We start from the raw sequence: 24,355 nt of genomic DNA, 5'->3' as shown, positions 1-24,355 counted from the left end.
GTACAGATCTGGCGACTCTCTCCCCCTTCGTCGCACGTTGTTCACAGTTGTAAAACAGTACATCTAGAATGAGAGTCCCGAATAACGGATCGCTGTCCGTGAACATTGGATTTAAGTGACCGAGTGGCGCCGCGTCGCCTCCCGTCGAAAATCACCACGTCGGATCCTCGCACCGTGGTAATCTTCGACACGGCGATCTACGCCTCACGGGGACCAACATTGTCGTGCGCGCGAGGAAAAGCCGCTGAGGCAGCTGCCGGATTAACGTCACTTCGGCTTGGATAGCCTATGCGAAGAAGCGGTGAAAGGTTACTCGTTGATAGATGAACGCGATCGAAGGTTTCTCAATTTATTTATGGCCACATAAATAATGATGGACGCGTACGATCGTAAATAACAGAGACATAACCCGCCGTCGAGAATTTCCTATCTAAAGGTACTTTACGTCGACCCTATAAATTACAGAAATCAAATTTCGTCGCTATAAAATGAACAGAGAATTACATAATCGAGAAAATATTACCTCGCACGATTCAACATTAATTATCAGGGATTGAATCATGAAAATTATAGATCCATCTTACATCTCATAAACTCAATTTGAATTAAATTCAATGTGTATATAGTACTATTGTTACAATTATATTTTATTTTATAAAATATTCATCTGCTGATTCATCAAAATTTGCTGTTCGATTAAATGTTTGCGCGCGCGCTCTCTGTTCCCTCTTTGTTCCGAAAATATTTTCCGTCGCTTGCATCGTTATACCTAAATCAGGTGGTACTCGTTGCGTGAAAAAACGGTGAATTTCGCATACGCGCGCACACCATTAGACGCGGCGCATTACATTTTGTTCTGCGTTTAATTTTGGCAGTTTTCGCCGGGCTAACAAGCGTCGCAGGCGCCGCAGCGACGGCACGTAATTAACAGCACTAATTTTAATTGCTATGCAACAAAGAGCGGATGAGCGCGAATTCCCACGGGACTCTCATGAGCGTTCCGTTGATGAACGATAATTTCGGCAGATTCGCTTTCATCCTTTCTTTCCCTCCCTCCCTCTCTCTATCTCTCTTTTTCCACCTACCTCCCTTCCCACTTACTTTTGCCACTCGCTGATTATTCGATTCGATTTCTGCGCGGCACGAAAAAGGCGCCTCTGCCTACCAAAAGATGTGATTTAATTCTCGTGTATGCACGAATTGCAGGAAAGGCGGAGTTCATTCGCGAAACAAGGTTGCAATTCGGCTGTTGCAGTTTTTCGCATGAGAAAACACGATACAGACACGCGGCGCATAACTTCCCCCGATGCATGCCCGAGCAACAAGGCATTTGCGTCTAATTGGCGGATAAAGCACGTTTAAACCCCATTGCGCTTCCTGTCATGTAAATAGCAATAAACAGACACGCGAGCACCGGAATGAAAATATATTGCCGTTTGGAATTATTTATCGATCGTGGCGCGCCAACAAGCCCGAAGGGCAAGGCGAGCAGACCGCTTCGCGAAATAAAAAATTCCGAAAAAGATAACGATTGGATCGCCGACGTCGATGAAATGAGGAAAATACGAGATGGCCCAGGGAAATAGTATACATACGGTCTGGATAATCACATCGGACACTGATCGGTGGCCAGACAGGTGAGCCAGCGATGAAAATCCCATCAGGATGGTAGTCATGAATAAAAAATTTTGTATCGGCCTATCAGGGCATCTGGTTGACCAGACACCCCGCATTAAGGCTGATATCCAGAAACACTCTGCGAGATTGTTATGCCACCCCGGCCTACCCTTCGCGTCGCTCTAACGCCCGCAAATTCGATGGTCCGGGTAAACTACCCCTTATTGCCACGCTGATCGACTCCGACGAGAGGGGTAATCGAGCCCGTGTTTTGCCCGTCATTTTTCTTTCGGGACAAAACTAGTAAAAGCGATCGATCCGTATATGTAAGAGAGCGTTATGTCTTCATACAATACGTCTGAATATATATTCACTTAGACAATATTGTATTTACTACATTGTTTATGCAAATTCTATAAAAATGAATCGCTTCCAGGATAACGAGCTTAATTCCGAATTTGATTATCTTCTTCTTTGCAGACTCAATACACCACGTGCGCGTTTAACAGATATAAATGACGTGCCAAACGAATATAATCGTATTAAGTCGTCGTGACTAAAGTTTCCTCCCGCTGTTCCTCTCGATCTGACTCTATCTCGGTTTTTATCCGCCGGATTTTAATCTCGTAATGTCAAAGCCGTGCTTGAATATTGAGGATCATTAGTCAAACTGTCATACGGATATTAATAGTTCGCGAGTATCGTAGTATGCACTCCATGGAAATGCATTTCATTTATTTCCCGCCCGGTAGAGTGACATTGTTGAATGACTTCGGCCTCTTTTCCCGATTTTTCGCCCCGACATCTCGGGTCTCCGTCTTACGCCGTGCTTTCGCGTCACATGGCTCTCGAGAATGGTGAATTTGCACCTTTCCGCGACACGAAAACACTTTACAGACCATTGTGCCGAAGGTAATATTGCGGAGATCGAAATAGCGTTCGGCTACGGATGTCATGAAATTATATACGATTACAGTAAAATATTATAAAAATCAATTATTAAGAAATATTATGTAATTAAACATTTTGAACAAAAATATTTCTGTTTTAACGAGTAACGAGGAAAAGTGGGCTTTGAGAGTCAAACGCAGTTAGTTGTGCGTGAGTTAACGTTATGTAACATGTTTAATTAATAATTTAATTAAATGTTAAAACAAATTATAAATTGTACGTTTCGTTATTTTTATTCACGTTTGTATATTTTTGTGCTGTGTAACGCTTTTTAAATATTAATAATACATTAAATTGAGAAAAACGACTTTCAAAACCTTATTTTGGTAACATAATAGTAGATTTCGTATTTAAAATTGACGAAAAATATCATTTATATATTTTCGCATGGTTTTTATATTTTCATTTTCTCTCTGTGCTGTTATACGAGCTTTGAAAAACTGGTACGACCGTCGCGTCGATGGAAATTGTTTATTTATTACCGTTACAGACATATATATCATTTGAAACGTAAAAGACCGTGAACGCGATTCATTACTGGAAAATGCACCGGTAAGCGTTGTGACTCATAACTCGCGCCGGTTGACATGCGCCAAGTAAGAAACATACATTCCCTTGTAAAAATAGTTCGGCCGTTATTCTATCATCATGATCACGGACACTTTCAATTGCAGCTCAATAAGATCTTATCTCATTATTTCATTTATTGCTACTCGTTGCTCGTTATCAGAATCTCTGGCTGTACAAAAGAACATCGCAGAGATAAGGTAACCACAGCTGCAAAACCGAAGCTCGATATCGTGCCTCTGGAATTCACCGGTGAACAATCCGATAAAATTGAACAAGTTTATATGCGTCCTTTGAACTGATTGCATTCCGAAGCGCATATTCATTGGAGCATCGAATGTAAGGTTTCGAGAAAATGTGCGGAGTTTCGATAACGCGATTAATTAATTGAAATCAAAAGAATAAAAGTACTGGTTTTCAGAAAAATTAATTAATTAAATAAAAGAATGTAAATTAATAATATAATAACACAAAGGTGAAATAAAACGTTCGTCTTACTAGCAGAATCCTATCGCGCGTAAAACGCGGAATAGATACTAAACGTAGAGTACGATGCACTTTACGGTGTATCAAGCTATATAGTGCATCGTTTGACTATGTTTGACTTTGCAAACCGCGTGCAAGCATCAGACTGACTTCCCGTACCGCCGCGCCGGAGAGACACACCGGTTGTTGTATATGGAATAATTAGCAGCGTTGTGCAAGGTGTCTAGGGGATCTAACAAGGTTAGCTAGTCTGGCTAGTGTGGGGGCCTTACGTACGAGAAGGCGCCCCTGCGAACCGCACTGTTGCTTGTTGGCTCCTTCGTAAAGGCCCAACGGTCGGATGACTCATCGGGCCCGGATATAATGATGCACACCACGACGATGATGATGCCGGTGGCGACTGGCGACCAGGAGACTCCCCCTTCCATAAAGCTACCCCCTTAACAGTAACGCAATGCAGCCGAGCCCCACGTGTATCGAGCGTGTTCTTAGTCATCAAGTTATCCGGAACCACTACCTTCTTTTTTCTTCTTCTTTTCTCCCCATACCATTGCCACTATACCTGATCCACGCACGTGTAAAATAGGTGACTAGAAGCGATGTCCAGGTCAATGTACGGCACGAATTTGCTGCCGAATGCGTGAGTCATCACCGCGCAAACCGTGCAAACAACGTTGCAGGAACGGGCGCACTGTGTGGGCATATAGAAATACGTTCGGCATTTGACGGGCCGGTCTTCCTGCCGGAATGCGAAGTATCTTTTGAGCCGACATCTGTCGTCGCCGATGCATACGTTGCCGGTGCATACGAATACATTAATCCGGCGAGTCGGCGGAGACTAATTTTTATGGAGCCGAGAGAATTTTTATGACCGAGAGATATCGCCGCCGCCACCGTCGGATCGGATGCACAACATTTCGCAACTCGTACAAATGGAGTTCTAAAAAAACGTTGATTATAAAATTGAGCAATAGTGTATAAATAATTAATTAATTATTTATTGTCCGCTAGAATCTACATTTGTTTTCTTTTTGCGAAATAAAAAATATTACTTTTGTTATTTGTAACTCGGCAAAATTGTAGACAACTGTAACAAACGATTTCTGAATATAGACTAGAATATATTGAGTTGGTCTTGAAATTACACAAAACTTTAGTAACAATAGCAAAAATTTTTCACATTATCGTTTGACGGAAATCAATTTCGATATTAAGACATCAATGAAAATGCAAGCCAGAGAAATACGAAGGAAATTTATTTGAGTATGGAATGGTTTCTTCGTTAGCTCACGAGGGAGAAACGCCGAAAACTTCCGGGAAATTCTTCGCTGTACAAGAACCACGTTTTCCGGATTGCAATAACAGAACGTTTTGTTCGTTCTTTACCAACAATGCGTTCGGTCGAGCGGCCACTTGAGCTGTGCGGCTGCGGGGCAATGATATATGTGTGTGCAAGTGGAACACACCGCTGCTAATTGGTTAATCGTGTCCATCAGTGCGCCAGAGAGAAAGATTCCAAAGAGAGGGAGGTCGCGGAAAGTTGAAGACGGAGGCCGAGACCGCGCTCGTATGTCGAGAATCATTTTTTGCGTGCTAGTTGCACTGTACAGAGGCAAGTAGTAAACTAACTGAAAGTACCATTCCGCGAATTACGCGAGTTTAAGCATGAAAATACAAATTGATGTCATTTGTCATGAAAATGATTCAGTAATTGACGGTTTGCTACTTATCTATTTTTTTCCTATTTGTTCACTATTTCCTCTGTCTCAATCTTTGTTGATATTATTTTCATAAACTTGCATCTTTTATATATATTTTTTATATAGATTCTAATTTCTTTATATAAATAGAAACCAAAGATTAAGTTTGATAGAAATATGTAATTACTGAGATAAAAATAACCGAGAATATAATTTTAATATATAAAAATATAATAAAACAGAATTATCTATCACATGAATGATATATACAATATATACATATTAATATGTAACGTATTCAATTACTCAAATCTCTCTTTCTCTCTCTCTCTCTCTCTCGCATCATCTGATTCTTTTTTCTCTTTGTCAGACTCCTCGCTCGTTCTCTCACTTTTGTATCCTCGTCTAAAGTAACCGCTGATTCGTTTGTCGAAAACCCGTTCCCTCAGAATAACGAGGGAAGGGGAAATTGCACAATCAGACATTGCTCTCGACGAGCGAACGACGAGGTTCCTAAACATGACGCATAACTCAGGCGGATGAAACCAGAAGCAGGTGACACAATTCCGCCTATGATTCGCGGGCTAAAGCCATAGCTGCCGTGTCAGAAACCCCTTCGTGTGAAAGCCTCGTAGCGCGATAAGATAATCACAAATAGCCGCATCGGATTAACGTTATCTACGAATATTGTCACAGAAATCTCGTCGTATACATACATATTGATTCGTATTTGAGAATATTTATATTCAAAATAGATTTATATATCTGTGGAAAACTGATTCCGAAGCGAGATAAAGAGAGATTCGATATTTGTCAAACGACGAAACAACGCCAAATCGTGAAATAATTACGACTGAAATGCAGAAAATCAATGAATCATGCGCTATTTTTATATACGAAATCTGATAAGTCCAAATGGAATTTATACACTATACAGATAATAAAAAATGCTTTGCGACCTACACCGATATACTTGCAACTACGTGTCGCGATACTTCACGCATGATTTAATAAGTGAAATCAAATAAAATCAGCGTCGATCTCTCTTAACGATCTTTCTAGTTTCTTTTATAAGGAATCAAATCTAATTTGAAGCCAACACTTCATAAATTTTGCTTCGATTTGCACAATTCTCTGTCCTATCTTATCTTGAGGAAGCTAAGATATGCCTCCCATCTGTTTGTTGACGGTGAGACTCTTTCATCGGTGTCCCGCAGCGGGAGACTTGGATTTTCCCGGCGGCAGAACGCATTTTGTTCTGGTCGAACGGGCTACTGAAACAGCTAGCTAGCGAGTGCACGTATCCCTGCAGGCGAACGATGCAAGCGGGCATTTGCTTCGGCGCTCCCGTGTCCATATTTGCGAATCCCCTCCACCAGGTCGGAAAAAATCCCGGTACCTCTCTAATTATTCATCATCGCGTCCGAGAGGGAAAAAACGAAAATTGGTGAGTCCGCTCGTTTCCTCTCTCGGCTAATGCTTTCATCCAAAGAGGATTCCAGCAGCCACGGCTCCCGGTTTAGATTAACGAAAACTCCATGTCCTCTTCTTTATTTCCTTTCGGCGAAAAATATGTTTTTCCGAGTTGGCGGCAAAGCGTGTGGCAAAAAGGGCCACAATTTAAACCTGTCAGGAAGTTTGAACTCATCAAACCGGAATCAGCTTTAATCTGTATTTAAGTACAACGAAGATCACACAGGTCGACGTCAATTTTTACTCTCAGATCTCAATAATCGTTTCCGAAGGACTTTGGCGTGGTGAAATCGACCCGTCTGAAACCGAATTGCTCTATCACATTTCTCTATTAGGGTTCGGAAATATCTATACTTAAAAGTGCAAGAAAAGGCCTTTTTCGCCTTTTTACATTGAAATAACTATAAAACGATATGTGTGTTAGGCTCATTTTCTCGACGGATTCGGTTTCAGCATGCCAAAATCCTTTCGGAAACGACTATTGAGATTTAAAAATAAAAAAAAATCGAAATTCATCGACCTGTGTAATTAAAATATATTCAATCGTAAGATTTTCTTTTGTGTTTTTCTACAAGACCTTTCATCATGTAACTTTCACCACTAATAAATATTATTATGTCTACAACGATGTCCCTCAATAATTTTTTTGGGTATCGAGCGTGAAATGTTCACCCGTTTTCGTGACTGTAAGTATGGGGGAATAAATCAGTGATATTAGAGTACAGGTGGGTAAATCGGTGATGTTAAAAGAGTACGGAAGAATAAATTTGCAAAATGTCATTGACTCCGGTTGCGGGAATGCGCGAGCATGAAGAGATAATGAGTGAAAAGAAAGGAAACGATAAATGACGTGGCATCCCTGACCCATAATTTTGGTAGAGCGACTCCCTTCTTACGAATGCGGTAGATAATACCAACTTCCGAGAACTTCCACGGCAACCGTCAAAAATGACAAATATGACATAAATCTTTTCGACATTACTACATGCGATGCGGAAAAAAAACTGTATTTCTTTTGCTTACAGATTCTTCGACCAATTCGAATTATTCTCCTTAATATTAATTATATCTTTTGTCGTGATAAAATAATAAGAACTATTTAGTGTTGCGCATCGTACGGAAGACTCATTTTCGTAAAAACGATTTTACCAAACTGAAATTTAAAAAAGAGACGTATTGAAGAAACGTAAAAGTCGAACGACAGGTATATACAAGCCATCAAGTGCAATCATACGGGTCGAATCACGCTGAGCATCTCATCCGGTGGTTAAGAGAGACGGGGAGAAGTAAGAAAGATCGGAGCGGAGTGAGGAAGAAGTGAGGATCGACGTAGCCTGCTAACCCATAATTTCCGAAAGGGCTCCCCCCGGGCCTTTGCCATGGTGGAGAACCGGTAGACGATTTCTTGGATGTGCATTTATACCTGGCCTCCTACCCTACCCTTTGCGCCCCCGCGCATCCCGGGGTCAAGGAACGTCTCTTATTGGCCGTTATTGCGGCCCGGGGACCACGAAAAGGGAAGCGTGTGGAGGGGTTTTTCGCATATTGCGGTTGCAGCGCGAACTTAGAATAATTCATCGTTACTTTTTGGCTTCCCGTAATAATACCGCGTAACGCCCACCGATTACGCGCGCGTTGACCATTGCCGTCGGCGATTTCCCATACGGCAACACCATAGGGCTCCTCTTTCTCTCTCGCTCTCTCTCTCTCTCTTTCTCTCTCTCTCTTTTTCTTCTTCTCTCTTTCTCGCCCTACTCACTCTCCCGCGCCGTGGTCTATCCGCTGGTTTCTCTTTCTTCCACTGGTCAGGCATTGCTCTCGCGTTTATTAAAATGCATCGTGTAGAAGGCGCACCGGAGCCCTATTCGTGGCCCCCATAACGAAATTACTGTGATTAGTCTCTCCCTCCTACGCTAACCACCGCTCTAACTTGTGCCCTAATTCTATCCTCACGACGATCCGCAGAAAACGCACGCGTTTCGCCGCTCTTGTTTTGCTCGCGTACACCACACCGCGCGATCCAAGGTTGCTGTCCGATCCTGGTCGCCCCTTCATAATTGTTTTTTCCGTGAACCGTGTCGTTTTGGAAGGTCGAGACGATCTAACGGCATAATTTCTAGTTCCTCGTATTGATTTATTCTATACGTCGTCGAGCATCTATCATTTATGAGGATTTTAATCTGCCTGTATGGCGACCTTATAAACGATTCTCTCTTCTGTCTTTATGTTATATTCCTTCGTTGAAATTCTCTTACTGAGGCTGAGCCGAAAAGGGTTTTATGGCCAATAAAAAAACTCAGTTGCCGGCTATAGCGTATTTTTACAAATAAAAAAGCGTATCGTTTCCATTCCATCAGATCGATGTTATTCCAATATACTGAGTGTCTGTTGCTCGCTATACCCTATAATTACGTGGTTCGAATAACGCGTTTAATGCTAATGTAATTTCGTTCCAGTAATCGATCGTTCTGCATTCTTTTATTCTTATCATCTGTATAGCCACATTTTAAAACGTTGGATGCATAGCGCTCAGCTATTGGATAAAATATAATAAATTTTTCGATATAAATGAATTTTATTTTATGAAATATCCAATATTTTTTTTCTAATATTCGATTATATTAGACAACAATAAAGATTGATAGAATTTGAGTGTTATGTTTAATTTTTAAATTTTTAACTGTTTTTATAGTGAAATGCAGGTGTTACAATAATCTCATTGTCAGTGTTCAATGCATATTTATTCGATTTCCACGTTACATTGTTGAAACATCGTTGCATGACTTAAAGCAATAATAATGTACCTGTTCAAAGATTCCTGTAGGACTTGTCAGAGTATGATACAACAAAGATTTGGCATTATTGCTTAATATCAGCTTTCATGAAAATACTTTTTCACGCGGAAACATCACCTGCTGTATTGATTTCATTAAATCCTCGTCCGCTGACGAACTTCGAGAATCCAAGCAGAATTTTTCCAATGTGTTTACAGATTTGTCGATATATCGCTGGTTTATACTGTACGGGTGAACGGGTCTCGAAATTCTCAGAAATACTCACTCAATTCGAGGAACTTTAGAGACCTTTCGCGCGGAGAAACGGAAGGGCCTGCCTTTTTTGTCCTCTTTTCTTCTTTCTCTTTTTTTCACAGGAGATCCCATGAAGATAGGTTTTGTCAACCAGTTTTGGGACCAGTCTTGGGCAGTGCCTGCCTCTCACTTCCCTCCCCGTTCTTCCCTGCTGTTTATTGCACGAAGCACTGCAAATCTTTTCAGGAAATGGAACGAACCACAGAAAAATGAAAAAGAGGAAAAGAAGGAAAAAAGAGAAAGAAGGACAGCACACAGAACCAGATGTAGTACGGATTGGGGAAGCCCTCGTAAAGTCTTTTGTAAATTCCTCAGAAACTGCGCACCACGCAGTCTCGGACTGTTTTCTATCGTAAGGGGGGGGGGGACTGACCAACTCACTAGATCATATTTACACAAGTGTACTTGTGTGAAGTGAAGGTGATGAAAACAAAAAAGGATTCGACTGAATTCGACGTAGTTCTGTCAGTAGTAATAAGTCCGAGTCTGTGTCGTGCATATCGGACGAGTTATTGTATAAAACAGTTTTCAGACGAACATTTTCTTCTTGAAAGAACTGGTTTTATGTCAAGGATAGGGGTTTACTAAGAACTCTTGATTTGAAATAGCCTTTGTTCGAAAATATTCAAAATAGAATTTTCATTTTTGATCAAATAATATTTTAGATAAGAGAGATTCGTAGAAAAACAGCATGACAACGAACAAAGCAAATCCATTGCTTATTAAAAATAATATTTAAGAACATAGTTTAATTTTAATTTTAATTTAAGTTTAAAGGACCGGAAGGATTTTTTAAAAATAAATATTCTATCTGATATAAATTCGAATGTAAAGAGTACTCTTTAAAAACCTGTTTTTCAAAAGGAAAAAATATTTGTTATAAAGCTCTGTAGAATAAAATAAATTTACTTAAAATAATAAAATTTTAATATGCGTATATTGCAATATTCTGATGCGTATGATAAACTGTTTCTATATTTTTATATTAGAGTATCAATATATTGTGTTTCATGAATTTGTCACAGTTGATTCAATTATAAGGACACACATATAGGTTCATATTTAATAAAAATAAAAAACTAATAAATCTCTCTCTCTTTCTTTCTCTCTCTTTCTGCACTTTCATAATACCATCGAAACCCGTTCCTAAAGGATGTATGAGACAAACAACAAATTTGAACCCCGATAATCGTGCACAGCTATATTTTTTATAACAGTAACATTTTGTATAACAAAAGAAATTCGTAACATGGAAACAGAGATGTATAGGAACAGGTAGGAGCAAAGGTACTATTGTTCAGAATAGACATGTTGATACCTGTTTCTGGCAGGTGTATTCCGGTCAGGATAGCCTGAGCTGAGTGAAAAAAATACGCAGAAAACTCATTCGGGACGTCAGAAAAGAGACAAGGTAAAAGAAATTATCTCAGAAGTCTTCCAGAAAATTTTTCTATTTTGTTGTGGTTGTTGACCTACAATGATTTCTGCATCTCTTTTGCAAAAGATTGATTGCTCTTAGTTCCGCGTCCACATTGGCATATCGAACACTTTTCACCCCGATTTAGCGCAAAGTATTCGTTGAAGCGATATTTTATCATGAATTATACATGCAGACGAATTTAACCGATACATTTTTAATATTGAGCAATATCTCGCGTCTCAGCAATGTATACACGAATGTGTGTGGATATATAAAAAGTACAATTTCGAAACCGGGTTCCAACGGACTCCGGTAGAAAATAAAAAGCGGGATCTCGTAACGCGTTCCCGAGACGAGAACGGCAACGACGGCAGCAGTGGCAATAAGAATATTAAGACTGGTCTTAAAGAGGCGAAAAAAAAACTCTCACCGTCCGCCTGGTGTCCGTCTGTCTGGCGACTGTCTGGTTGCATGTCCATACGTCTTACGATGCACTACTAATATTACTTATTGTGGACCTATTTGACACTTTTCAATGTAATTAACGAAATGACAACTCTAAGGAGAGTTTAAAACCTTCATCCGAAAATTACTTTAACTTAAAATAGTTACATTGTTTTCTATAATTATATAATTATACCCTGCGTGATTGAAAGAGGCATCTAGTTTAATTATGACAGATCAGCCGATGTTTATAAATCTTTCAAGAAATCTTTAAAAAAATCGAGCAGAAATGTAAGAGTGTTCCAAAAAATAAATCTTCGTAAATGCCACACAATGTACTACGTTTTGTAAGTGAGCTATTACAAACCATAAAATGCTTCCGCGATTTACGAGTATGTCCAAGGCCTTTGTATTCCTGTGCACGTTTAATAAATCGCACGCATTTTCTGGTCGACTATATAATAAGTGATAAATGCAAGTTTCGTGGTTTTCGTTTAAACGCGACATCACGTTATACCGTCACTTTCGGCCCTCTTTATTTCCTGGCTTCTAGGAAGATCGGACGAATCTCTCTCTTGCGGCCTCTCGTGAAATATATCGAGGAGCATTTATAACTCACTCCGATGCCGGCCGTTGTTGGCGCGTTATCGGGCAAAAATATCAGCCGCTTTGTACAACCTCGCATCCTGCATGAAAAATCTTTCTTCCCGTTTCCTGACGCGTTTCCTCCCGAAAGCGCCGCCGCGTCGCCGATCGCGTCGCATCTCGCCATTCCGTGCGAAATTAACGAGATCGCGCCGCACGAAAATGCAAGTTGGCAGATCCGGCCGCGATTAGAAGCGCATTATTACCGAATTATGCGGTGGGCGACGTCCGGTCCGGGAACATCTCTTAATTACGCCGCGTGCAAGTTAAAACGCATAGCTAACTGAGGAAAAAAACAACTGTGGTCAGAGACCTGGTGTTTCTAAGAACAAACCATGTGTCGAGAATGTTGTGTTAGCTGAAAGCAATAAAGGAATAAAACTGAAAAAGTAGGCGAATCAAATTGCAAGTAACAAATTTAACTAGGTCAGACACGAAAAAGCAATGATACTTGAGTATTATCTTTATGAAATTATTATATATATTATAAAATTATTAATATTATTATAGCTATATATTTTTTTTATGCTATGTTAATTGATTCTTCTTGTCTACAACAATCTACAACAATAAAACTTACGTAAAAGAAATTGCTTCCCTTAAAAAAAAATAGATACTTTTTTAAAAGATCAAATATAATATTATCAAGTTACCAAAAGTGTAGAAGAAATAAAAATTCTGCCGAGTTATGAAATTCGATCAGTCAGATATTATGTTATATATTTTCAGTGTCAACATGCGTCCAAATCTATGACGCATCACGTTTTGATATCACCACAGTAAGATTGTGATATTTCTCAAACACATGACATCATACCCATTTAAGCATGCATAACAGATTGCACAATATCGCATCTTTAAGCAAAACCTAAACAATTTAACCGTCAATATTCATCTGATTCATGGATAAACTTTTAAGATATTGGCTTTTTATAAGATCGGAGATGCATGTAATTTAGCTGAAGCGCGTTTTCAACGATTAGAATCTCCCTCTAACCGGCGACCTTGGCAGCCAAGCACCAAGAAAGACAAAGGATTCTCGCGGGTGGAATTTGCGAGGATCGCCCGTTTCATCTCGTTTTCGATCGCGTGACTGACCGAAGCTAGCGCACTCATAATAAGGTTACGCGATGCACACACAAGCGTACAGTAAGAGCTCGCGGCCGGGCCGGTGCCGTCTCTTCGTTAATTCGTTTCTCCGGGTGTGAGTCATCAGGTTCATTTCCTCCCAGCGGTCGTGGTACACTCGATACGTTTCAACGGTCAGGCGGGACGAGAGGAGTTTCGCGGCGACGACCTGCGTTACTTTAGACCTTAAAAATTGCCAGGTCGACCGGTTGCTAAGAAGGAACCTGTTCCATCGAAAAAACATATCTAACGTCTGATTCATCTCGCTTCTGAGTAATCTACTTGATATTTCGCTGAACCTGCCCCGTACCTTTTGTACCTGATGAGTCAATGATTACAGATAGCACTTGTACACAAATAAGCAATACCAATTATAGAGCAAAATAGTTTAATTATTTCTATCGCTTAAAATACTTTTGCTAATTTGAAAAATAGAACAAATTTTCTGAGAGATTATACAAAAAAAAACATGATAGGACATCTTCAAAATTATTTTTTTTGAAGCAAATAATTCCTATGTTATTTGTTCTATTCTTAAAATCAACAAAGATATTTTATGCAATAAAACTAAATAGTCCCTATTTTGTCTCTAGTTATCCATACATATATGTATAGCTAACTTAATCAGTGCTTTTCCTACATTCAAAAAATCGAGATACGAGTAGTTTGACTGTGCGAGAATCGATCACTTTGTATTAAAGATGTTCTTTATATCCTTGTATATTTTACGTTGCGTTTTTTTAGCTTAAACATTAATAAAGTCAACGGAATAAAACAAATTCTTTCGCAATTGTATCAGCTTTTCGATCTCCCCACTATAAGATTTTCTCCCTCTCATTATAATGGCTGAGGGATCGAGATCCTCTCCCTCTCACGAAAAGATGCTTCTGACGCATGCTCTTTAACGCATGCTGCGTAAAAGGAAGAAAGTAAAAGAGTAAGAGAGAGAGAGAGAGAGAGAGAGAGAGAGAGAGAGAGAGAGAGAGAGAGAGAGAGAGAGAGAGAGAGAGAGAGAGAAATATATTATGAAATGTATTACTCCAAGATACGCCAAGACGTACCAATGGCAGAAAAAGATTCAGAGCAGGTAGCCTATAATTGTATAGCCTATTCGTCACCCTATTCGTCGGAGTGAGTAGCGATGAATCGTCATTGGTTGAAGCCATGTCTTTTGCATGGTACCCTCTTCGTCCCGCCAACAACAGAATCCTTTTTAAGCAGAGGACTGACAAGACGAGCAGTTGATTAAACAATCAGCTTTCACAGAAGCACATCGGTCCTGATACGATTAGCACCTAGTTAGTGCTTAGAGAAAAGTCCCGTGACATCAAGAAAGCGTAAAAGCGTATCTTTGCATCTTTGTTATAGTATTGTGTGGTATTGTGTGACTTACGTAACGTCTGCCGATCGCACTGGTGAGTCATCTACACTGCAAATCCAAGTGTGTTATTTTAGCTGAAGGCTAAAATTCCCTTCATACACATTTCTTACTGTTTTAAATCACGTCATTTAACATGATTGAACGTACTAATTTTTAATTTAATACGATTAATACGTGTTAAATGACGTAATTTAACACATAAAGAAACATGTAAAAAGAGCTGCAGTCTAATGTGTCATTTTTAGTGTCGTTTATGCGTGTAAAAAATAACACACTTGGATTTGCAGTGTAATCTCAGGTCTCTTAAAAATTAATCTCAGATTTGTCAAAAATCAATAGAAATCTCAGATAACTTATCTCGATATAAATATGTTCAAGTATCTTTGTATGAAAAAAAAAGAAACTTAGGAGGGGACATGTGCATGAGAGACGGTAAGAATAGATATTAAAGGACACGAGATAATTCATCTTTTGACTTCCTCGGAACAAGTAGAATTATATATATATATATAACTATAGAAAACGAACGATATACACAGATAAAAATGAGCACGTATACATGTAAAAACCGCAATTTATTCCGCTTTATGATAGCGCATCGCATTCAAGGTCATTTCTAAGAATCGCATCATTCGGTCGGGTAACGAACAAGGCAAATTATAAAAATTATTCCAGCGTTGTGGTTTACTCGTCACGGTAGAATGATTAACACGAGGGATTTTAGATAAGATCGTCTCTCTTGTCACATTATCATAATTACGTCTCGGTATTTTGAAAGCACAGCTTTGTCATATATGTCCTATACATATATATATCCTGTACATATATCCTATATACATATATCCATACATATATATCCGTACACATATATATCCTATACATATATATCCTATTTTTTTCAAGATGCTTGATTATCAATCGTCCCCTTAGACGTTATTCGCGTTCAAGGCAAAACTCAAATCATCATCTTATCGCGGTTACCAGATTAAAGGAAAATAAGCAGGTAAGATTACAACGTTCTAATCATGTTGAAAATGTTTTCTTTAGATATCTTCCCAAATAAGATATTTTACGTTATGCATCGAGTTATACTGCGAAGTTCGTCGGAAGAGTGTCATGTAATAGAAGTGAGTGTAACAATGTTAAACGGCGTATTTTGTCGCGCGAAAGGAATAAAAAATAATACGTTAACGGTGCGTCATAAATATATTAGCGATATTTTATCGCAGTACGCACTGGCAATATAATGCCCCGTCTTGGCTATTAATATCCGCATTATCCCGAGAAATTAGTCGATGATGATACGGTCTTGTCGTGGCTAAACTGCACTCGTCTCTATTGGATCTTGATGATAGCTAACGGCAAATACTTATCCTCAAGTGTATGTGTGTACCTTGATATTATGCCCTCACAGCTGGAAATACGTATCCATGCATCGTTACTTACATTAGTCAATTATTGCTCGTTTGTTTGCGCAAACCCTTTTTCTTGGACGGATTACTTCTATGGGTATCTTAGCAACTCGTATAGGACGGACGGTTCTCTATTATCACGCGGTAGCATAATATTTAACGTTATGGACGATTTTGTCAATAACAGGTTGTAAGACAACGTAAATCAAGCTCTGCTGTCGTGCATAAAATTGAAACAGCATCAATATCGGGAGAAAAACCAAGATTGTCCCCCGAGACGTTTATTAAACTCGTCTCATCGCGCGCATAAAAACATCGCTGGGCGATCGAACCGCGATAAAAACGGATTTTGCGCAGAAATTTTGTCCGCGATCGTAACTACGTTCGATATTTATCGTGACGGTTCACGGCTCTGCCGCCTCTTAAAAAACCGCAAGAACGCGGCAGACAAGAGACCTTGCGGCTAAAGAGCGACGATTTCGTTACCACATCCGCAAACACCCTCGCGAAGTTCCGGCCTTACGGATCCATCATTTGCGTTCGGCTATCATATCATTCTCTGGTACACATAATAGAGAGAATAACTTCACCGTAACGACGCAATTTCTTTTTGTTTCAATACAAGTGACTTTTTCTCCCAAAATCGTTTATTGTGTCGCCTTTTGCGTGTCCCTTGGCTCAACACTCGGTACAAATTGTTTACGGCTAAATCGACATCGATATCGATGGCGAGAGCATGAAACACGTGTGCTTTCATTCCCTTTAAAGGTAGAAACGCCAATTTGCACCGTCTGGCGACCTGAAAAACAACGCGATAATTACAGATGTCGAAGCACAACGAATGGAAGTTAATTTCGTATAATCTTCGCGCAGTCGTAATTCGGCGAGAAACTAATTCGTCGTGCGACCGCTCCCCTTGACACTGGGATTCACTTATCGTGGAAATCACCGTAATACAATGCGTCAATGCGTCAATGTGTCTCGCGAGTTTCGTGACTAACGCTATAGAACGCTTTCAGAGCCAAGTTCTTTCACTCCGGCAGTTAGCGCGCACGTAGGCGATGGTTTAAAATTACAAAATTGCGGATATTAGTACTGTTGCAGCTGCGCGTTGAATCTATACATACGCGTGTACATACACCCGCGTCACTCTCGTACGTAACGTGAGTTACGTGTATGCGCATCGAGTTTGTTTGGAATGTTTACGTTGCAGCAGTTTATCACACTTCTTTTTTTTCTATCTGCTTATCCTTCTTTCGAATGGTTATCAATGATAACGGAAAACGTACTGTTTGCGGTATGTAAACGCATGTGGCTGAAAAAGACTCTAAATTTTATCTTCTACTTTATTATTTATCTGTATTTATATATGCTGTGAAAAAATACATAAACTTGCACAAAACTTGCCTTACAATGCAGAAGATTTATTTTTATTTTTAATTATTACTGTTAATGATAAGTTAATCTCATATCTCATTTGAATACCACGAATAATACTTAAAATGCGAACGGATGTCACGAGTGATTAAAAAAAATTCTATTATTTTTTTCGCCCGTTATCACCAAGCCACGTAGATACAGACCGTGAAGAACATCCGTGAACTACGTATTACCGATATATTCGGCCTTTTACTCCCTCTGGCCGATTTAAAGGTCTAATATTTGCAGAAAACGAGCGTGCGAAATCTGGTTCGATGAACTGCCGGGAAGGGTGAACGTACCAATGACCCGATAAAAATGATAAGAAACGCAATTCGTAACATCAACCTGATAAGTTGAGTCATCTTTCGAACGGATGATTCTCATACCGTACATTTTTTCCTTACACTGTCATCCACGTAGTTTTATATACGTGAAAAAGGGGGAAGTACACAGATAATTTTTACGCCTTATTTACAGAATAAATTCACTTGTTGCGATAAAAAAAATATATAAGATAGTATGTTAAGGAGAAAAAAGAAAACGTAATTTTTCTCTCGTACGTAACCGCGATATACAGCTTCGCTCTTGACGGTCACCCATTACAGGGATCGTTTAATAACGCTGCTCTTGCCGTTAACCTCGTAAACGACGGCAACAGTGTATCCGTAATACTACGAGGGGCACGAAACCCGTTCGAACATGTTCGCGGTAGACGCGTGTCGCGCGACGAGCGATAACACTCCTTCCCGCCGCGATAATTGCCTCGATAATTAAGGCGCTTCGTTAATCGCGGGAGACCTTAAACTTTGGACGTTTCTTCTTCCTCAGGGCGTTCCTTGAAGGGAGAACCCGTTCCAAACAGGTATGGATCAGGTGAATCATTGCCTGACTACTAATTGTAGAGTTTATTTGAAAAAAAATTAAGCACTTGCAAACGCACTTCCCGAAACGGAATAAATATCGCTTACGTCAATCGATATGTGCGTTGCAAATATTTTAGAAAGCGACTAGAATTAGAATCAAGCGTATAAGTGGTTTTACGCGTCCATCAACATCTCTGGATGTTAAACCAGAAGCTTTAAATCATCATAGTGATGTAGATGAGCTTGTTACCATCATAGATATGCATACATGCGCGGAATAAGGAGCCTCTGTTGGCGTTAGAATTCCGCAGAAGCCGACAAATGAAGATACAGTGTATTTTGCCCAGTTGCGAACACGACATAATTTATACACGCGCGCATTATAATCTATTACCACGGAGTAAGTTCGCTCCAAAGCAGAATACAACGAAGATTTAACGTCGCCAGACTTTTAAACGCGCGATTCGCATTTTTTTGCAAAGTATTTTTTACGCCACTGAAACTATATCGCAGAGATCTATTGCCGATTATTCCGGATAGGATCGTCGTGAACACGAAAGATCCTGTCCGGTTTGCACGGTTGAAACAAAGTAACGCAGGTTCCCGGACCGATGACCAGCATCCACCCACGCGATCGCGGTGGTCGTTCTAAAAATATACAGTCCGGTACGGCGCGCGTACGGTGCTACCGGTTTTAAATCTCGGCCGCTATCGGATGGCGACCGACGCTACACGTTGCACGACGTGATGCTTCACGTCGAAATAAAACGACGCGACGGGGTTGCGAAAGACCGGGAAGGAAGGGTTGCTTGCCGGACGTTTCTAGATGCTAAACGCGGAGATCGTTAATCGAACGTTGACCAGTACCCGCGACAGTGACTCCGATTACGAGGAGCTCGAAGGCAGTTATTAAGTCGACATTTGCATCCACGACTAATAGATTTCGCGAGATACAATTATGATTTTTCCACAACGACGGAAAATTGCAGCGCCAAGTATTTATTTATAAGGTTGCCTTGAAAGTCAAGTCCACGTGAGTCAGATGAGTGTAATCCAATATAGTTTTAAGATCGATGATAGAATTTTTATAAATGGAATTGATCGATAAGAAAATTAAAGATTGATAAGAATGTGAAAAGTACGGGATATATCAGATCTTCCTGTATAAAAATCAAAATTTAATCAGAGCTGTACCGTTATGATTGTATCTGTGTCATTCATGAGAAATAATTTTGTTTACTTATGTGATTAAAATTAATTATCAAAAACTTGATAAGACGCATCTTGTCATAACGTGTATTACAGGAAATAAAGGTTAATTTTAAAGATGAATTAAAACTCTACATTTGATTTATAATATATATAATGGTTCTTTAATATATTGAATAGCAACTTTATTATTTTTTGCATATTGGAATATTTTTCGGAAATACATTTTAGCCAGTTATTAACAGTAAAAAAGACTATGTATACTTGTTAATTAAGACGTGATAATTCAGTCTTATCTATCAATACTTAAAACGTTTAGTATTGCGCACATATTGTGTAATATTTCGTAATTAAGTTTTCTCCTCATTTTTTTACGTCTCGAATAAAACTTCTTATACGTAAAAATTATAGGCATCAAAATATCTTCCGAAGTTCTTGCAACTAATTGTAAGTTTAACTTCGTTAAGCGAATCGACTTCTCGTACAATGACGGCACAATCAACTCGTCCCTCTCTGAAGCCGCCTCTTTGACTTTTACGTACATTGAGACAATTGGCTTCGCAGAAGTGGCGTCTCTCATAACGAGCAGTTCCTGTGAGACGCGCGGTGAAGTTCACGTATCGATCCACCACGAGAATCCCAAGGTTCAAGGCTCCTCCGTTGAAATTTCCGCGCGCGAAATTATCAGCGACGCGGACGGTGCGTTATTGACGCGCGCGATATCTCTCGACGCATCGCGACCGATATAAGCGTCCATCGATATCGACATCGCCATTCCGTCGAACTACGGCCAGGACGCGCACATCTCGATACACGCATCGACTCCGGTTTCCACGTTCTACAGTGGTAATGTCATCTCTCTGTAACGTCATCCCCGACGCGTCCAAGATTCACCTGGCCTTTAACTCCCACGTCTGATATCCAATGACAGTGTCTCTCCGTGCGCCTCACTTCTGACATTAATCTGTTGTTCTCTCCCTTTCTCTCTTTATCTTTCACTTTCTCTCTCTTCAGGCTCGCGTACACACGCCAAAGAGACGACGCGTCGATCGCCTATCGATTCGAGTGGTGCTCACGTTCACGCTTTCGAGAGTGTTTAACACGCTTCTATTGTGCCAGCGTTGCGTTATGCGTCTGATGAATGAAAATTCGTAGAAGTGAAGTGCATTCCGTTTTTTTTTTCCGTCGATTGACCGAACGTCAATCTTGTTCGAATAAAATTGCGTTTCCATGTTTGAAGTGGGAAAATAAAATCTGTAAGGTAAAGCAAAAGAAAGCACGTGCGATACATTTTCACGACATTTGATCCTTGAACGTGTTAAATATTCCCGAATTGGATTTCATTGCAGAGTGCGAGTGCGCGATTAAAATTTGTGCGAACTTTACGTGTAATAAAAAGAGCAAAACGTTAATGGTAATACATTGACTTTTTCCTTGATCCACGTTGAATGTGTGATTCCATTTTTCACGCGCGTCGTGCATGCCCTCGCGCAAGCCAATATGCTCATATTTATTTATGTAGTCGCGTTCTCGTATAGCTGGCGCACGGTGCACCGTATGCATCATGGATCAGCGCGCGCAATGGCAGCGTATTGTATTCTTGTTTCTCCGTTTTCTCGTCCATTCATCGGCTGCACCAAAAAAAAGGACTTAACCATAGCGATGCGCGAATATCATTCGCATTGTCACAAATTATCGGGAAATTAAGCGTAAGCGAGTTGTCTCGTGTTCCATTTCGCTCATCCGTCCCTAATTAATTATAAGTATGTCCGAGCTCATTAACTCGGCGTGTAGTCATTCGAGCGATTAAAATTGATCTTTGACACTGCAGACCGATATTCATTATCGTTCGAGCGTCTATTATTATCGATTATAGGCGCGGTGAATTCAACAGTATCGATGATGGTATCGCGTTAATATTTATCATTAATATCAATGAAATACCGCTGACAATATTTTGTCGCTACACGTATCAAGACATCCATTTGACGAATCAATATGCAATATCGAAGAATCTCGTTAATACTAAAAAATCGTAAAAATCGGTAAAATTGGACAACTACAATTAGAACGAGAAACGAAGCTATATCTCGCATGAAAGTAACGTTTAACTTTTTTCAGTTTTCCCCGGGAGTTTAATTTTAACGGTGGTAAAATAAACGTTTCCGATTTGCGGCCGCATCCCCACCCCCGTACGGAGCTCGTACTTGGTCGCGTAAACTGCGCAGTTGCGCTCGAGTGTCGTTTTGTCGTGTCATACGCGCCTTTACGGCTCCGAGGTGCACGCGAACGCCGGTACTCTCGTGTGCGTGGCCTCTCACTCTCTCCCTCGTCGAGATCCCATTGCTACATGCTACACGCTCCGCTGTGTTCCGAGACTATGTCGCGCGCGCCACTGAGTTGCACTTGCGTCTTCCAAGCACGGACCGAGTCGCTCTCATATCAACATCCACTGAACGAAATGCCGTAGAAAAATCAAAGCAAAAAAGAATGAAATGCTCAAGAGGGCGAGAAAATGTACAAAATATTTTTTAATAGATTTCATGCTGACACCTAAAATTGAGATAAAAAGAAGAATAAAATAAAACAATTTATCTGATTTTTCTGTTTTTATATAATTATAAGTGAATGATGTTTTATTAGTCATATATGTATATATTTTATTAAAAGCGTAAATATTCCATAATCCAAAATCCTAAAAATGCAATATCTCGATATTAAAATATTTTTCGTACACTATGTGGATACTGGATACGCCGTGGTGTCCGGCGATTGCAAAAACATGATTGCAGTAAATGTTAGCGTTCAAACGGAGCTCACTCACGGCGTCCGAAGAGCAAGACAATGTATTGTCACGCTCCTCGCGTGTCCCCCACCCTTTTAGTAAATCGGCTACCCTCACCACAGGTTGCGCGCGCACGCACCCCCACTGCACAACCAATCGGTCGCGCGGGTAAAGCGGAGTAGGGATGTCTGCCGGTCGCTGCCGCGAGGCAGAACGTGCGGACCGAGTGGCTGCGAAAGCACAGAATCATTACCACGCCAAACCTCGAGGAGAACAGACGTGTTTCTCGTTTACCCTGAGCTCAGTCGAGATTTCGTGTCGCTCCGTATTTTCGTCTTTCTTCGCCGCTCCCTGTTGTACGCGCGCCGCTCAAATATAACACGCGTGTGATATATCGCGCCAAAGAGGACATCCGGCGGTATTATTGTCGCTCGTGAAACTATCGAGTCTGATCACTCTGATCTCGGTCGTGTCGCAGAAAATTTTACGGGACACCTCACGTGACTGTTCGCGCGAGATACTCTTGTGATCCGTAGTCACGGGTGATCCGACGTCACGGTCGACCCCCCGTATGTGTTACATCCTTACGAGTGACGTGAACCAACTGGTGCAGCCGCCAGCTAGACAACCGCGGGGACATTGAACGCGGCGATAGCGCGTTCGTGCTCCGGAATTCTCTCGCTCTTTCTCGAAGAGTCAACGGAAGTTCAACGTGTTCCGTGCGCAGTGCATTCGAGCAGCCGGTCAGCAGCCGTGAGAAGAGACAGTTTTGTATCTGCAATTCTCAGCAGGTGACTCTCTCAATTAGAAAGTGACTTTTCTTTTTTTTTCTTTTTCCTCGTCTCAAGAGCGTCCGTCGAACAATATCACCAGACGTTCGAAAAAAAGTCTGGTTTTGAAAAATCGAGAGAATTGTCAGAATTCGTGAAGTCTCAGAATAGCATTCTCTACGGTCTATTGCATGCGCGCACGCCACGTGCGATCCGGAATGATGAACTTTAAGAGCGTGCGCCGGTGAACTCGTACCGATCACGTGTAGCGTTTCCGGCGCGTTTACGATTCTGCGATTTACGAGAGCGAGATCTGGTTAGAGACTCCGAACGGAGGAGTGATCTCCGGAGAGAGTGCGCGGGGGAGACACAGAGAGTGAACAGTGAACTCAACAACAGACATTGCTTGGTTCGGTTGCAGTGCGTCGATCCCGGGCTAGGCGGGAGCGGTAACGATACACGTAGCTTGGACTTGGACTCGAGCTACAAGCTGCCCGCAATTGCCCCGGTCGAATTGACGAGTCGGAGAGCGAGGAAAGCCATACCATGGCAATACCGTTTTTGCCCAACAACGAGGAAAACACGGCGGAGGAGGAGTTGATGTACCAGCTATATGTAACTCTGCACAATGCCCTCCGGAGCAGGAACGCCCATCATCCGTCGCGAAATCGTGAGTTGAGCGATTTTTTAAGACATGTTCACCGTCGATGCGAAAGCTTTTTGAAGCGTCTTATTACGCGCTCATATCGAAATGTCCGCGCTATGCAATCTGGCAGGTCAAATCTGTCGTCGATCCATAAAGAGAGAGAGGAATAATTGACAGGTCGTCTCCTTACGTGCGTATGAACCCATGTTTCCGATCGAGCGGGCAGCTCGACTCTGAGATTAATAACGAAATGATCGGAGATAGTCGATAGGTAATTACATGTAGAAAGATAATGCTTGATGACTATGGCCGGAAATTGAACGATAGTCTCGACTGGAAAAGATTGA

General features: G+C 40.8%; 1 protein-coding gene and 1 long non-coding RNA gene across 5 annotated transcripts in view; one reads left to right on the top strand and one right to left on the bottom strand.

Annotated features, from left to right (window-relative positions):
• LOC139772776 (uncharacterized) overlaps nt 1-24,355 on the bottom strand; it is a 156,049-nt gene that overhangs the window by 91,911 nt on the left and 39,783 nt on the right. The gene's annotated exons all lie outside the window — the stretch shown is intronic.
• The window catches only part of LOC139772775 (uncharacterized), a 156,092-nt gene that overhangs the window by 103,008 nt on the left and 28,729 nt on the right, over nt 1-24,355 (top strand). Inside the window, exons 1-2 of one of the 4 annotated variants that reach the window (XM_071706694.1) lie at nt 20,579-20,653; nt 23,784-24,032. In XM_071706694.1, coding sequence (XP_071562795.1) covers nt 23,909-24,032 — 124 coding nt within the window. In that variant the 5' untranslated portion in view covers nt 20,579-20,653; nt 23,784-23,908. Of the gene's footprint in view, nt 1-20,578; nt 20,654-22,480; nt 24,033-24,355 lie in introns of those variants that run through there. The other 3 variants (XM_071706693.1, XM_071706695.1, XM_071706692.1) reach the window with 3 other exon arrangements.

Source organism: Temnothorax nylanderi, unplaced genomic scaffold (assembly GCF_030848795.1).
Source record: "Temnothorax nylanderi isolate EJ_2023f unplaced genomic scaffold, tnyl_v1.0 TNYL_tig0053_pilon, whole genome shotgun sequence".
Lineage (NCBI taxonomy): Eukaryota > Metazoa > Arthropoda > Insecta > Hymenoptera > Formicidae > Temnothorax > Temnothorax nylanderi.
This window is presented reverse-complemented; position numbering and strand designations above follow the sequence as displayed.